The sequence below is a fragment of the Zootoca vivipara genome, chromosome 2, assembly GCF_965207765.1.
Source record: "Zootoca vivipara chromosome 2, rZooViv2.hap1.1, whole genome shotgun sequence".
Lineage (NCBI taxonomy): Eukaryota > Metazoa > Chordata > Lepidosauria > Squamata > Lacertidae > Zootoca > Zootoca vivipara.
Window position 1 is genome coordinate 13,546,706 of NC_142584.1, and position 13,949 is coordinate 13,560,654.

General features: G+C 49.0%; 1 protein-coding gene across 1 annotated transcript in view; it reads left to right on the plus strand.

Annotated features, from left to right (window-relative positions):
• Positions 1 to 622: 622 nt before the first annotated feature.
• ASIC1 (acid sensing ion channel subunit 1) overlaps positions 623 to 13,949 on the plus strand; it is a 180,718-nt gene continuing 167,391 nt past the window's right edge. Inside the window, exons 1-2 of the mRNA XM_035107940.3 lie at positions 623 to 1,133; positions 5,795 to 5,990. Of these exons, the coding sequence (XP_034963831.1) occupies positions 769 to 1,133; positions 5,795 to 5,990 (561 nt within the window). The 5' untranslated portion in view covers positions 623 to 768. The remainder of the gene's footprint in view (positions 1,134 to 5,794; positions 5,991 to 13,949) is intronic.

A 13,949-nucleotide genomic window follows, 5' to 3' on the forward strand; every position in this document is an offset into this window, starting at 1 on the left:
TCCACCCAGGAAGGGAGAAGGAGGAGGATCCTCTCCGCCGCCACCTCCTCCTCCTCCCCGCCGCCGCCAGGTGCCGCTGGGCTCGGGCACCCTTGGCGCTCTTGCCGTGCGCCTTTGCGCTTCGCAGCCTCTCCAAAAGCCCCGCACGGCCAGCCCAGCAGGCGAGCATTCCATCCCTCGCAGCGCGAGCTCCCGACTGCCGACGCTGGCCCTGCTTCCAGGTTTGCATGCTCGGCGCGTAAAGCGGGACCGCGCGGTGTGGGGAGGGGAATTGGTGGGGTAGGAATTGGGGAGGGGGGATTCCCACACACCAGAGCCGTGGCTACGCTGGGGAGATGGGGTGGAGTGGGGGGAGGGCTAACCCTAGGTTTGTTTGCCCCTGGTGAAGCCTCCAGAGGGGCGCCACAAATGCGCAGGGAGGGGGTGGCTGCCAAAGTGGATCTTGGAGCCAGGGGGGGTGAAATAAAGCCTAGTTTCGCCCCTTCACGCGCGCACACACACCCCGGGTTAAAGGGGCAGCCGGGAGAAGGGGTGAACTCCGGGAACCGGGAAGAGCCAGAGAGGAAGGGGAGGGCGCCTCGGCGTCGATCTCGTCCTCTCCCCTAAACGACGGCTTGGCTTGGGAGGCGGGGAAGAGGAGCTGGCGGGGTTCGCTCTCTTCCCGAGCAGGTGTGGAGGGATCCGAAGAGGGCAGGCGCTTACCCGGCGCCGCTTTCCTCTCTTGTTTGGCCACAGAGCTGCTTCTCCTTCCCTGTCCCAGGCCTGACCATGATGGACCTGAAGGTGGACGAAGAGGAGGTGGAGAACGGGCACCCGGTGAGCATTGAGGCGTTCGCCAGCAATTCCACGCTGCACGGCCTGTCGCACATCTTCTCGTACGAGCACTTCTTCGCCAAGCGCGTCTTCTGGACCCTTTGCTTCTTGGGCTCCTTGGCCATGCTGGTCTTCGAGTGCAACGAGAGGATCCAGTACTACTTCCTCTACCCGCACGTCACCAAGCTGGACGAAGTGGCCGCTTCCCACATGACCTTCCCGGCTGTCACCTTCTGCAACCTCAACGAGTTCCGCTTCAGCCGGGTGACCAAGAATGACCTGTACCACGCTGGTGAGCTGCTGGCCCTCCTCAATAGTCGGTAGGTCCCAGTGTGGCGGGGGGTTGGGTGATGGCGCAGGGCCTCCGTGCCCGCTGAGCGGGGTACCCAAGCACACATCGCTGCGGGTTGGCGTTCAACAGTTAGGGCACCTGCGACCCTCGCACAGTGTGCACCCAATGTGTAGGGGTGTGTGTGTGTGTGTGTGTGTGTGTTGGGGGACTTTGTGCACCAAAGTGTGTTCTATGGACACTGTTCCCAGACTGGTGCATAAATGGGGAGTTGCCTGTAATTGGAATTTGCTAGGTTGACACCTTTCAATATGTGCATTTTTGCACATGGAGAGCTGTATGCCCGGCCACTTACATGGGCTACACTGCAGGCCCAGAAACACCTCCATCAGGCTAGATCCAGTGGCATGCGCTGGGCATGCCACACATGTGGCTCCTTGCAAGTGCTGCACATGTGGGTGAAACACCCCTGGCAATGTGGCACCAGGCATCCCTTTTTCAGTCGTGTTCCTTTAAGACTCTTCAAAACTGATTTATTCCCCTACTGTGGATACAGCTGTGAGTACTGCTTGCACTTCTGATTGCTTCCTTCCTTCAATGCAGCTTTTCACGCATTTGTGTCTGAAGCCTCATCACACACACACACACACACACACACACACACACACTTCCCGGTACTTAACAGAGCTGGTCCCTATGGGAACAGGGTAATGTTTAGGACCAATTGGACAGGCCCTGAAGAAGGTCCCACCCTGGCAGTCTTACAGGCACGATCCCTTAAAATTCCCTGCAGGTGTCTTCAAGAAGATCCAGGGATAAGACCACTAAAACTCAACACCTGTGTGTGGCTCTTGTGAGTGGGCAAGAGACCACTTGGGTTTATGGAAGGTTGGCTAGCACAGGAGTTATGCAGTGGGAGTTTCTTTGCTTGTCTCTAGCAGAGCTGTGCTGCAGTCGCTCTCTGCTTGTTCTAGTGACTGCTCTTAAGTGCTCCGGAGCATGAACCCTAAGGAAGAACCCCCATGTGCATTTCACCGCATCTCAACCAGGCACCTTTCTGCCCTCTGCTGGAGAGAATTGCAACTCCTTGGCAGAGTGCATCGTGGTCCAGTTATATTCCCAAACACCGAGGGAGGGAGGGAAGTCTTGTTGCTAAGTTTGCATGGGTTTCTAAGTCAGGATGGCCCAGAATTCAGCTCGCTTAAATGCTCTCACATCCCTCTGCCTCAACGGGGATGTTGTAAATCCATTCTGTATGGCAGAATCTGTCCTACCTAGTGCCTAATTTTTTTGATTTGTTGTTGGCCAGGATCTTGGGCTGTATAAAAAGGCAGTGTTATGCAGAATGGTCCGTTTTGAACGGGGCTTCCTTTCTTTTAAAGCCTGCTCCTTATTTAAAAGGTCACCGTGCCATAACATCTGGGCAGAAGGCCCCTTGTTTCAGAGCATAAGAAACACATGAAGAGCCTAGCTGGATTGGACAAGAAGTCATAGTCCAGAGTTCCTTTTCCATCCATGGCCAGCCAGAAGCTTCTGGGAAACTTACAAGGCAGCAGCCCATCCCTGGTCCCAACTCTTTGGTATGAATGAAGTGACATAACTGCAGCTGAACATGGAGGGACTGTTTAGCTATCGGAGCTAATAGCTGTGATAGACGTCTCCTCTGTGCATTTGTCTAATAACCCTTCTCTTTCCTCACCCCGAGCTGTCTAACCTATTTGCTGTTTCTACATCTTCTGCCAGAACAATCCGTAAGTTAAAATTGGGCATTTTGTAGGCAACAGCTGCCCAGGGTCGGGCTGATGGTCTGAGCCATTACACTTCCAGCAATGGCCAAATCAAAATGGACCAACTAGCTAAAAGAACGCTATTCCTCCTGGCTTGTCTCTCTGGATGTTCATGGTCTTTGGAACAGAAGTCCACAGTCTTTTTGACTGGACTTGGCAGCTGTTGTCTCAAGTAGTGGGGCTCATCTTTTTGGCTTCCTGGTCTACGAAAGTAACATAAGCAATGCCCTTCTTTTTGCAATCATTTCTTGGCAAGGGGGTTTTAGCAAGGAAGGAGCAGCAGGCTGTGTGTGCACATGTTTGAAGCGATGGTTCTCTAATGCAGTTCTCTATGTGCAAAATGTGCCATCTGGTGATGAATCTGGATTTCTGAGAATTGTAGTAAGTAATATTGTGGGTGGGGGTGGAGCCACATCTCTCCATCCAGCCTTAATGGTCGTGTGAGGTCTTGCGAAAAGCCAGCAATGTGAAGTCCCAAGGCCTGTAATAATTTCTGGTCTTGCTCTGCCTGCTCCCATGGGTTCTAGTTATATTCCTTCAGCCATGCAACTCTTGCCTGCTGCATCTTTCTCCCAATGCACAGTTCCGTGCAAAAATATTTCAAATTATGATCCAATGTGTGATGCAGAACACTGCACACAATCACATTTATGCAAAGTAAGCAAAATCTACACATGCCTTGTCAAATTTGCTTGATTTGAGATTTCGTGTTGGAGAACTGGGTTTATTTTATTTTGAGCAACATCTTCTGAGTCGTTTTGCAGCTGGCCCTAGCCATCTCTGAAAGTGGTATCTTTTATTTCTATCGGGCGCTGCGGGACAGATGCTGATCCCCCTGGTCCTTGAACCACTAGGGCCACTGGTAGGAGGGGGAGCTTCCTGCAGGCAGCTTGAGACTCTGGCATCATAGCCTAGAAACCTCCTGGTCCTTGGAATTGGGTAATCCCAGTCAGCCAGCCATGTACTGCTGGCTTATAAAAACTTCCCAGATCAGCTGCACTCTGTGAATAAATGGGCGACTCATTCTAGGTAATGGTGGGATGGATTTGAAGGTGCAAAAGTCTAGGACCCCACTGAGCAGAATGAGCAGGAGGGTTCCCCAATGCAACAGGACTGACTTGCCAGAGTTTGCAATAAGTTTAGTACCATCCAGAATGGGGGTTGCCAACCTTTTGGAGCCCTCAGGCACCTTTGCAAACTGGAGAACTGTTGTGGGCAACACACGCCTGCACTCTGCAATATTGGCTACAATGGAATATTTCTTTCATGTCTAATTTCAATGGGAGGGAGGGCAGGAGAGCTTGTGGGCACAAGGGAAGGCCTCTGTGGACACATGTACAATCACAGGGTGCATGTTGGCAACTTGTGGCCTAAAGAGAGGCCATCCCATAAGATCTTTTTTTGTCCAGGATCTAAAGTTTCCCAGTTGCTCCACTGCCTCCATGCTATTCTTCTGTGCCTGTCTGCTCCAGGAACTTCCCAGTCTTCTGGCATAGCATTTACTTTTATTGATTACTATTTTATTATTTATTAAATTTATGTACCGCCCTTCTTCAAGCGATCTCGGGGCAGTTCACAGAATAAGACACAAGATGAAACACAGTAGATAATTAAACCCAAACAACAAAATAATAATCCTCTCCCCTTCCCATAGCTGCATTTAAAAGGCTGTAGAATATTGATCAGCCAAAGGCCTGGTTGAAGAAGAATGTTTTATTTTTAAAAAGATGTGTTTAGGTTTTCAAACACAACAACACACAAGGAAAGTGGAGAGCAACAACTGTGTGGAGCACATTATTGCCGTTGGAATAAAATAAACAGAAGGTTCCCTGTACTTTTGCAGACATGTTAATAAAACAGATTCCGCAAAGGGACATTTTGGAAGTAAGAGCCAGATATCGATAAAGTAGCCTTGGCATATAATTTATTTAAAAAACACACAACCCAAAACATTCACCGCTTTCCACAAAGAAAGAAAGAAGTCACCTGATGTATGCATATTTGTAATAATATGTTTTATATATATACCCCGCCCATCTATAGCTGGGTTTCCCCAGCCACTCTGGGCAGTTTACAGCATATATAAAACAGTAAAATATAAAACCTTAAAAACATGTTTTGTTGCTGTTGCTGCTGGAGAACCGCACTGCAAAAGTTGGAGAAGTGTGAAGGTCAGAGGATGGCTGCATTTTGGTTCATAAACTGTTTCAAGAAGTGCAAATTGCCAGGCCAAATTTCTTTCCGATCCATATGCTGGGATTTAGTCGGTTTGCAATTAATAATAATTTTTAAAAAACCTAACCCAAATTTTCCATCAGGTGCAGAAAATTCCACAACTGGCATAGATTTAAGCAAACATGCATATATTGCATTATAAAAAAAGTCTAACTAAAAAAGAAAGAAATGTTTGGGGTAAGGAGAAAGAAAACCCCACCACATTTTTTGCCCTCATTCCTGTAGCACAGAATATTTGTTACTCATGTAAAAAAAACCCAACCCACCCAGATGTTATACCTTTGCAAGTTGCAGTTGCAGTTTTTTAAAGAAAAAAGTAACAGCATGGTCTTGAGAATGCCAGACAGCCCTTGCAAGGAATTGAGACCCGTTGCATATTATCTCAGGGGTAATATGGTGCTTTAATTACACCCTGCTTTAATTGCACATATGTCTGTGTGCTGCAAGATGCTCACAGTCGATTGCCTGTAATGGCAATGTCCCAGAATGCTTCAGACCCTACCCTTCCCCGTTGCAGTGCTCCTAGACTGCCCTCCATCAGCTCCTCTCTTGCACAGGGACACCAGAGGGCATGGTGCTCCCTGTGGACATAGCAAACAACCCAGCAAGCTGGGGAGACTGGAGTGGAGCCATTTCTCCCCTTGGGACTGAGCTGTGCGTTTTCCTTCAGGTACGAAATCCCAGACACCCAAATGGCCGACGAGAAGCAGCTGGAGATCCTCCAGGAGAAGGCCAATTTCCGCAACTTCAAGCCGAAGCCCTTCAACATGCGGGAATTCTCCGACCGAGCCGGCCATGACATCCAGGAAATGCTGCTTGCCTGCACGTTCCGTGGGACGCCGTGCGACCCCAGTGACTTCAAAGTGGTGAGTCGCCGTTTTCTCGGATCCGGTCTCTGAAAAGCGAAAAGGGTTTGGCTGCTGTGAAACCGCCGGTAGACGTGGCTTGGTGCTCGTGTTGGGTGGGGAGGGAAAGTCTGTCTGTGGCAAGTGAGATGAAACAGGGGCCAAAATGTGTCAAGAGTACGAGATTGTGTGTATACAACAAGCATGTTATCTCTGATGGGCAGAGAGAGACAAACGATGTACGAAGGACCGAAGTAAGTCAGGGCCTATAACAGATATCCTCGTTCTTTTAAGCAGAGCTGAGACCTTGCTGGAGTCTAGGGCTGTGAGCATTAAACCCTGAGTTGATTGTATCTGTGGCAACTGTGTGGACATATTGAGGCCTTGTGGTGGACATTTACATGGCTAAGACTTCTGAAGAGTGTGTTTGCGTGCTGATGCAGGGATTTCTGTCTTGGTGGATACCACAACAAGATTTAGAGATGCCTTGATTCTCCCCTCCCCAGTCCCAATAAGATGTAGGAGGAAAAGTCCTGTGGGGGAAACTGAGCATTGCTTGCCTTCTCTTCACTCGGCCTTTACATCGCGAGGCCTGTGGGGAGATGCTCGTTGCTACGAGGGCCTCTCCCAGCTGTAGATTTGTATATCTCTTAATATAGAATGGGGTTTGCACCATGCCTGTTTATTCATCATCTGAATTATTTTGATGCTCGGTACTATTGGATTGTTGTGGTGACTCATGTGAGCTTTTAAGCGGATGGGCTTGCATTGCGTGCGATGCTTTATCAGATCTGGAAGACGGCTACCGGGCGGAGGATCTCGCAATGTGCCTCAGATGCGATTGGGGGGGAAACCGAAGGGCAGCCAGCCCGATTTGTGGCTTCTTTTGCATCAGACTGACGGGGCTTGTCTGCCTCAACCTAGAGGAAAGCAGCACAAAAACTATAGGGAGGCTTCTTGGAGGATGGATGGCGGCTAACAGATTGAGGTTGAATCCTGACAAGACAGAAGTACTGTTTGTGGGGGACAGGAGGCGGGCAGGTGTGGAGGACTCCCTGGTCCTGAATGGGGTAACTGTGCCCTTGAAGGACAAGGTGCGCAGCCTGGGAGTCATTTTGGACTCACAGCTGTCCATGGAGGCGCAGGTCAATTCTGTGTGTAGGGCAGCTGTCTATCAGCTCCACCTGGGATGCAGGTTGAGACCCTACCTGCCCACAGACTGTCTCACCAGAGTGGTGCATGCTCTGGTTATCTCCCCCTTGGACTACTGCAGTGCGCTCTACGTGGGGCTACCTTTGAAGGTGACCCGGAAACTACAACTAATCCAGAACACGGCAGCTAGACTGGTGACTGGGAGCGGCCGCCGAGACCACATAACACCGGTCTTGAAAGATCTAGATTGGCTCCCAGTACGTTTCCAAGCACAATTCAAAGTGTTGGCGCTGACCTTTAAAGCCCTAAATGGCCTCGGTCCAGTATACCTGAAGGACCGTCTCCACCCCCATCGTTCTGAGGTCCAGTACCGAGGCCTTCTGGCGGTTCCCTCGTTGCGAGAAGCCAAGTTGCAGGGAACCAGGCAGAGGGCCTTCTCGGTAGTGGCGCCCGCCGTATGGAACACCCTCCGATCAGATGTCAAAGAGAAAAACAGCTACCAGATTTTTAGAAGACATCTGAAGGCAGCCCTGTTTAGGGAGGCTTTTAATGTTTAATCGATTGTTTTATTTTTCTGTTGGGAGCCGCCCAGAGTGGCTGGGAAAACCCAGCCAGATGGGCGGGGTATAAATAATAAATTATTATTTATTTATTTATTTATTTATTTATTTATTTATTTATTTGCTGTCGTGAGTGTAGCCACCAAGTCACTTAAAACCTCCACCTCAAGATGGGCAGTTGCAATAATGGCTCAGGCTCCCTAGCAAGGGAGTTTTGTTTTTAATGAGAGCAGGGGAAGAAGCAGAATTATATGACTGCTAAAATATATTGCTACCCCCACAGCAGGACTACAGAGAGAAAAAATGAAGTCTGAAAGTGACAGAGATGTGGGCACCAGCATCCTCAAGCAGCAGATTCAGCCCATTGATCATCCATTTGATCCAATCAGATGCACAAACTGGGTTTAGAGGAAGGGTTAGGATGCAAACCTTATAGCTAGGGGTGTCCAAACTCTGCACCAAAAGTAACCAATGGTTTGTACTGGGTTGTAGCTCCGTGGTGCGACATTTTCATGCGGAAGGGCCCAGGTTCAGTCGCTGGCACCTTCAAGAAGGACAAGGAGAGACTCCGCTCTTGAAACCCTGGAGAGCTACTTCCAGCAACTGTTGAGAATACTGAGCTGGATGGGCTAACTCATGGAAGGGACCATGAGGGACATCTAGTCCAACCCCCCACAGTGCAGGAATCACCAATCGAACACACAACCCTGAGATTAAGTGTCTCACGATATTCCGTTCCTAATTTCTGGCTAGTTGCAAGTGGGCTTCTCAGATGGCTTTTTGCCACCAAGGGCTTGCCTGGGATTCCACTTGCCATAATGAAGCTGGAAGTATCAAGTATGTAAATTAAGTTGTCTGCATTTGTTTGGTAATAATTTTTTTGCAATGAGAGAGAAGGAGACTGGGCTTCAGGGCCAGCTCACCTGTGAAGCAAGCTGACTGACGCGACCGCCTCAGGCAGCAAGATCCACAGGGGCAGCAGATCCCAATGTGGATCTTTATTCCTCCCTTGTTCCTGATGTAGATCCTTAGCCACCCTTCTTCCCTGGCAGGGAGGATGCCATTTTGTGGTTCACCTCAGGTGGCAAAATGTCTTGGGCTATCCCTGCTGGGCTGTCAGGGTGTGTGGTACCTTTCAGGGTTATATAGGCAACACCATTGCTTCTTCTTTTTTAGCAGGAACTCGCCGGAACCCAGATGGGTGCTATTGTCATTCTAAGAGAATGAGGGAGGTGTTCATAGTGAGTTCTGGCACCTCTTTTTCTAGAAAAATAGCACTGGGCAACAGAGATGGGGGTATCTGTTTATAGAGCTTATAGACTATAACTTACAGATAGTTGGAAACAATGCAGGGAGGGAAAGAAGTGTGAGCTGTTGTTACCTGAACCTTGTTTATAACTGGGAATGGCGATTAAAAGAGGATAAGTCAAAGACCGTGTGGGAAAAGTGGGGTTTGAGGAGGATGGATCTGAAGGATGGGAGAGCGGTGGTGCCATGTACACATCACAGAGAGGCAGCCGCACTTGTAAGGAGCAGCAAGAGAGAACAGGCAGAGATCATTTGAGAGAGCGGGAAGAGACCTTCAGTAGGCCGAGAAGGTGAGGGAGCTGGAGGAGAGACGTAAAGAGAATATAAAGGAGCAGGAACATAAAAGAGGGAAACCAAAAAGAGGCAGAAGGGAGCAAGGTGGGGCAAGGCCACAGATCTCTTTCTACGTAAGGACAAGGAGTTCGCGCAGGACCCCAAAGGGGATGGGAAGCCAACAAAAGGCACTAAAAGGAACATCACATGTTCTGAGTGACAAGAGAGGTAAATATTTTTGACAGCAAAGGTTTGGAATAGAAGTGAGATGATGGAGGGAATGAGGAAGTCTGAAGTGGAGAGGGCTGCTGCAACAGTCAAGGTGGGAGATGACTACTTGGGCATGGACCAGAATTTGACCAGGGCAGAGAAAAATGGGGGGTGGGTGTTATGTTGTGAGGCAGTGTCCTATCACTGGGGTGATGGATCTCCTTGCTGGCTTTCAAAATTTCCCCAGCAATCAAGCCTGCATTTATTTCCCTAAGGGCTTCTTAAAAAAAATAGAAAAGGAAAAGACATGTATGATCTGTTGTCTCTTTCTGGTTACTGAGTTCTGAGTGCAGTCTTGATCTCTGCACTAAAGTGGTGCAATTGCAGCACTTCTTCCTTGTGGCTTGAGGAATTAGATGCCCGGATTCAGGGAGAATATACCCTGAAGGAGCAAAAGTCTTCTGCGCTGGGGAGGTGGCACAAGGCAGAATACCACACCAGTTGTAGGCTTGCTTGCGGAAAAGTGGACAAGAGATCCCATACTTCCAGCGTCCTGAGTGGTTAGATCACACTTGCCGCACAGCTGCTACCGCCAGCTTCTCTTGGCTGTGCTTACTTTCAGCAGTAGCGCGATGCTGGCTGTCTACAAAGCAGTGGGGCTGAGACTTTTTCACAATGAGCCTCCATGTGCAGCCATGGAAGGACTGTTGGTGGCTAGCTTGGAGCCCCCGCCTCTCAAGGCGAGGGAAAGGCTTCTGCTTCATATGTAAACACACCTAGACTGAGACAGCATGGAACCAGGATATTTGGAGGACAGTTTCTTCTAGGGTTGGGGGATAAATGGATTTGAAGTTGATGCAGTGGTACCTCGGTTCTCGAACTTAATCTGTTCCGGGAGTCGGTTCGACTCCCAAAACTGTTTGAAAACCAAGGCGCGGCTTCCGATTGGCTGCAGGAGCTTCCTGCACTCAAGCGGAAGCAGTGTCGGGCACTCGGCTTCCGAAAAATGTTCGCAAACCAGAACACTTACTTCTGAGTTTGCGGCGTTTGGGGGCCAAGCCGTTTGAGTACCAAGGTACCAGTGTATTGTGATACTGGTTTCATAATTTTTGACCTGGCAATATTCTGCATCGTTCTGCCCGGACACTGAGGTCCAGTGCCGAGGGCCTTCTGACGGTTCCCTCGCTACGAGAAGCTAAGTTACAGGGAACCAGGCAGAGGGCCTTCTCGGTAGTGGCACCCACCCTGTGGAATGCCCTCCCACCAGAGGTCAAAGAGAACAACAATTACCAGACCTCTAGAAGGCATCTTAAGGCAGCCCTGTTTAGGGAAGCTTTTAATGTTTGATGGATTTCTGTATTTTAATGTTTTGTTGGAAGCTGCCCAGAGTGGCTGGGGGAACCCGGCCAGATGGGTGGGGTATAAATAAATTATTATTATTATTATTAATAAATTATTATTATTATGTGGCACTGTACCTTTGTTTTCAAACGTTTCCATTGACAAACATTTCGGTTTATGAAGCCGTAAACCTGGAAGTAAATGTTTTGGTTTTCGAACACACCTCAGATCGAAAATGCCACCTGGCTTCTGCTGAGTGCAAGATCCTGAGGCCTAGCTATCAGTTGTTGAGTTTTCGGTTTTTGAACTTTTCAGAACTTGAACGGTCTTCTGAAACAGATTACGTTAAAAAAATCAAGGTACCACTGTATTGCGAATCATGATGTGTGTGCGTGTGTGCGCGCGCTATGCAAAAATCACAATGTGGGGGAAACCGTGAAGCCAGCCAGTGCCTCTGCATAGTTCCATCCTTATTTCAGGCATTGTGATATATTGGTATATTGTGATGTTTAGGCTGGTGATAGATCACAGTGTTGAAAACCAGATATCGTCCTGCTCTAGCCTCTTCCCATTCAAATTCCTGCTCCCTCTCTGCATTGAACATCGGAGACCCTGGAATGCATTCCATTCATCTTCGGAGGCACAAGTGTTGGGATACAAGGCAGGGCCTTTTCAGTTGTGGCACCCAGCTTGTGGAACTCCCCCTCTAGAAAGGCTCAGTTGGCCCCCTCCCTGCTAAGACTCTGAGGAGGACTGTAGCTCAGTGAAAGCATTTGCTTTCCTTGCAAAAGATCTCAGGTAGGGCTGGGAAGGACTCCTGCCCCAAACCCTGGAAAGTTCCTGCCATTCATTTCAGTAACAGTACAGAGCTAGATAAACCATTGTTCTGACTCTGTATCAGGCAGCTCCCTGCATTTTTTTAAAATTGCTTTTTGTTTCAGTTTGAAGTTTAATCTCCCTGTGTTGATTATGCTTTGTTTTGTTCTGCTCCTGGCTTTTATTCTGTTTAATTGATGTCATCGTGTGCCGTTTGCTTTATCGCAAGCCGCTTTGAGGCCCCGTTTTCAGGATAAAAAGCAGCATCTCAACTTATTTTACAAAATGAAAGAGCGAGGGGAATGTCTTAGCCGAGAGGAAGAGAGGAACCAGAAGCTATGGGGTCAGATCAGTAGGAGTAAATGCCCCAAACTCCTTCCCCTCAATGTGAGCCAGGAGCTTTTGCAGTCAGTCAATTCTCTCTTAACCATTTCAGAGCAGGGAGAGAGCCCCGCTGAATAGGGATCGACGTTTTGGCTGGCTCCCCAAATTAAACCATTAGCTAATGCGACTGTAGGACAGAATGGAGAGGAGGAGATCGGATCAGACAGACGTTTGTCCCTTTGCTGAGCAGCTGCATCTCCTAGCCATAGGAAGGTTCACATCTAAGCACACCCAGTTTATAAACCATGGTCCTCATTGTGCAGACGTAAAACCCTCTCAGGAAAGCAGCAATCGTATTGATCATCCATGGGGCTAAATGCTGTCCTTCCAGTCCTCTGAACAGCTGACAGGCCCCGTGGCTGCTTTTCTAGGGGGGAGGAACTCCAAGTGTGCAGCCCTGACAGCAGGATCGGGGGAGAAACAGCATGCACAGCACCCATTTCTACATACAGTCACGGGAATCCACAGGACAGGGGACTACGCCTGGTCCGTAATCCCAATTACTGTACCAGCTTCCCTGGGTGAAGGAGATGCGTTCCCGTTGAGAGGTTCCTCAACCTGGAAGTCGTTCCAGTTGGCCACCAGAAAACATTCTGCACATTCTCAGAAGCACCCGGCCTTAAGCATATTATGGTTTCACATATTCTATGTCAGCCTTTAGACTTTCAGAACAAGTTCCAGGGCTCTCTTTTGAAACTCAGCCCTGATGGAATCAAGCTGTATTAGCTCTTGGCTGTTCATCCAGATTCTGATGTTTTGAATCATCCTGAGCCACACCTGAGTGCATCATGATATTTGTGTTTTATGTTTTTATGTTGTGATTTTTATTCTGCGAACCGCCCTAAGACCCGCGGGTATGGGGCGGTATACAAATTTTAATAATAATATAGAGAAGGAGGAGTGGCCACACTTTGCCAGCAGGTCCCGGGACCGGTTACAACAATTTAAAATTCAGAGCTAGAAAAAAACAGATTATAGATGGCAGCTAAGAGATTGAGGTTGAATCCTGACAAGTACTGTTTTGGGGGGACAGGGGGTGGGCGGGGGTGGAGGACTCCTTGGTCCTGTATGGGGTAACTGTGCCCCTGAAGGACCAGGTGCGCAGCCTGGGAGTCATTTTGGAGGCGCAGGTCAATTCTGTGTCCAGGGCAGCTGTCTACCAGCTCCATCTGGTACGCAGGCTGAGACCCTACCTGCCCACAGACTGTCTCGCCAGAGTGGTGCATGCTCTAGTTATCCCCCACTTGGACTACTGCAATGCGCTCTACATGGGGCTACCTTTGAAGGTGACCTGGAAACTACAATTAATCCAGAATGCAACAGATAGACTGGTGACTAGGAGCGGCCACTGAGACCATATAACACCGGTCCTGGAAGACCTACATTGGCTCCCAGTACGTTTCCAAGCAAAACTCAAAGTGTTGGTACTGACCTTTAAAGCCCTAAATGGCTTGGCTCAGTATACCTGAAGGAGCGTCTCCACCACCTCGTTCAGCCCAGACACAGGTCCAGCTCTGAGGGCCTTCTGGCGGTTCCCTCGCTGCACGCTGACAGGGAACCAGGCAGAGGGACTTCTCGGTAGTGGCGCCTGCCCTGTGTAATGCCCTCCCATCAGATGTCAAGGAAATAAACAACTATCTGACTTTTAGAAGACATCTGAAGGCAGCCCTGTTTAGGGAAGTTTTTAATGTTTGATGTTTTATCGTGCTTTTAATATTCTGTTAGGGGCCGCCCAGAGTGACTGGGGCAACCCAGCCAGATGGGCGGGGTATAAATAATACGTTATTATCATTATCATTATCATATTAATACAGTCACAAGAATTGGGTGAAGAGGTGTGTCTTCAACATTGACCAAAAGCTGTATATTGAAGAAGGCAGACACACCTCTGTAGGGAGGAAATTCCACAACTGAGGGGCTGCCACCGAGAAGGCCC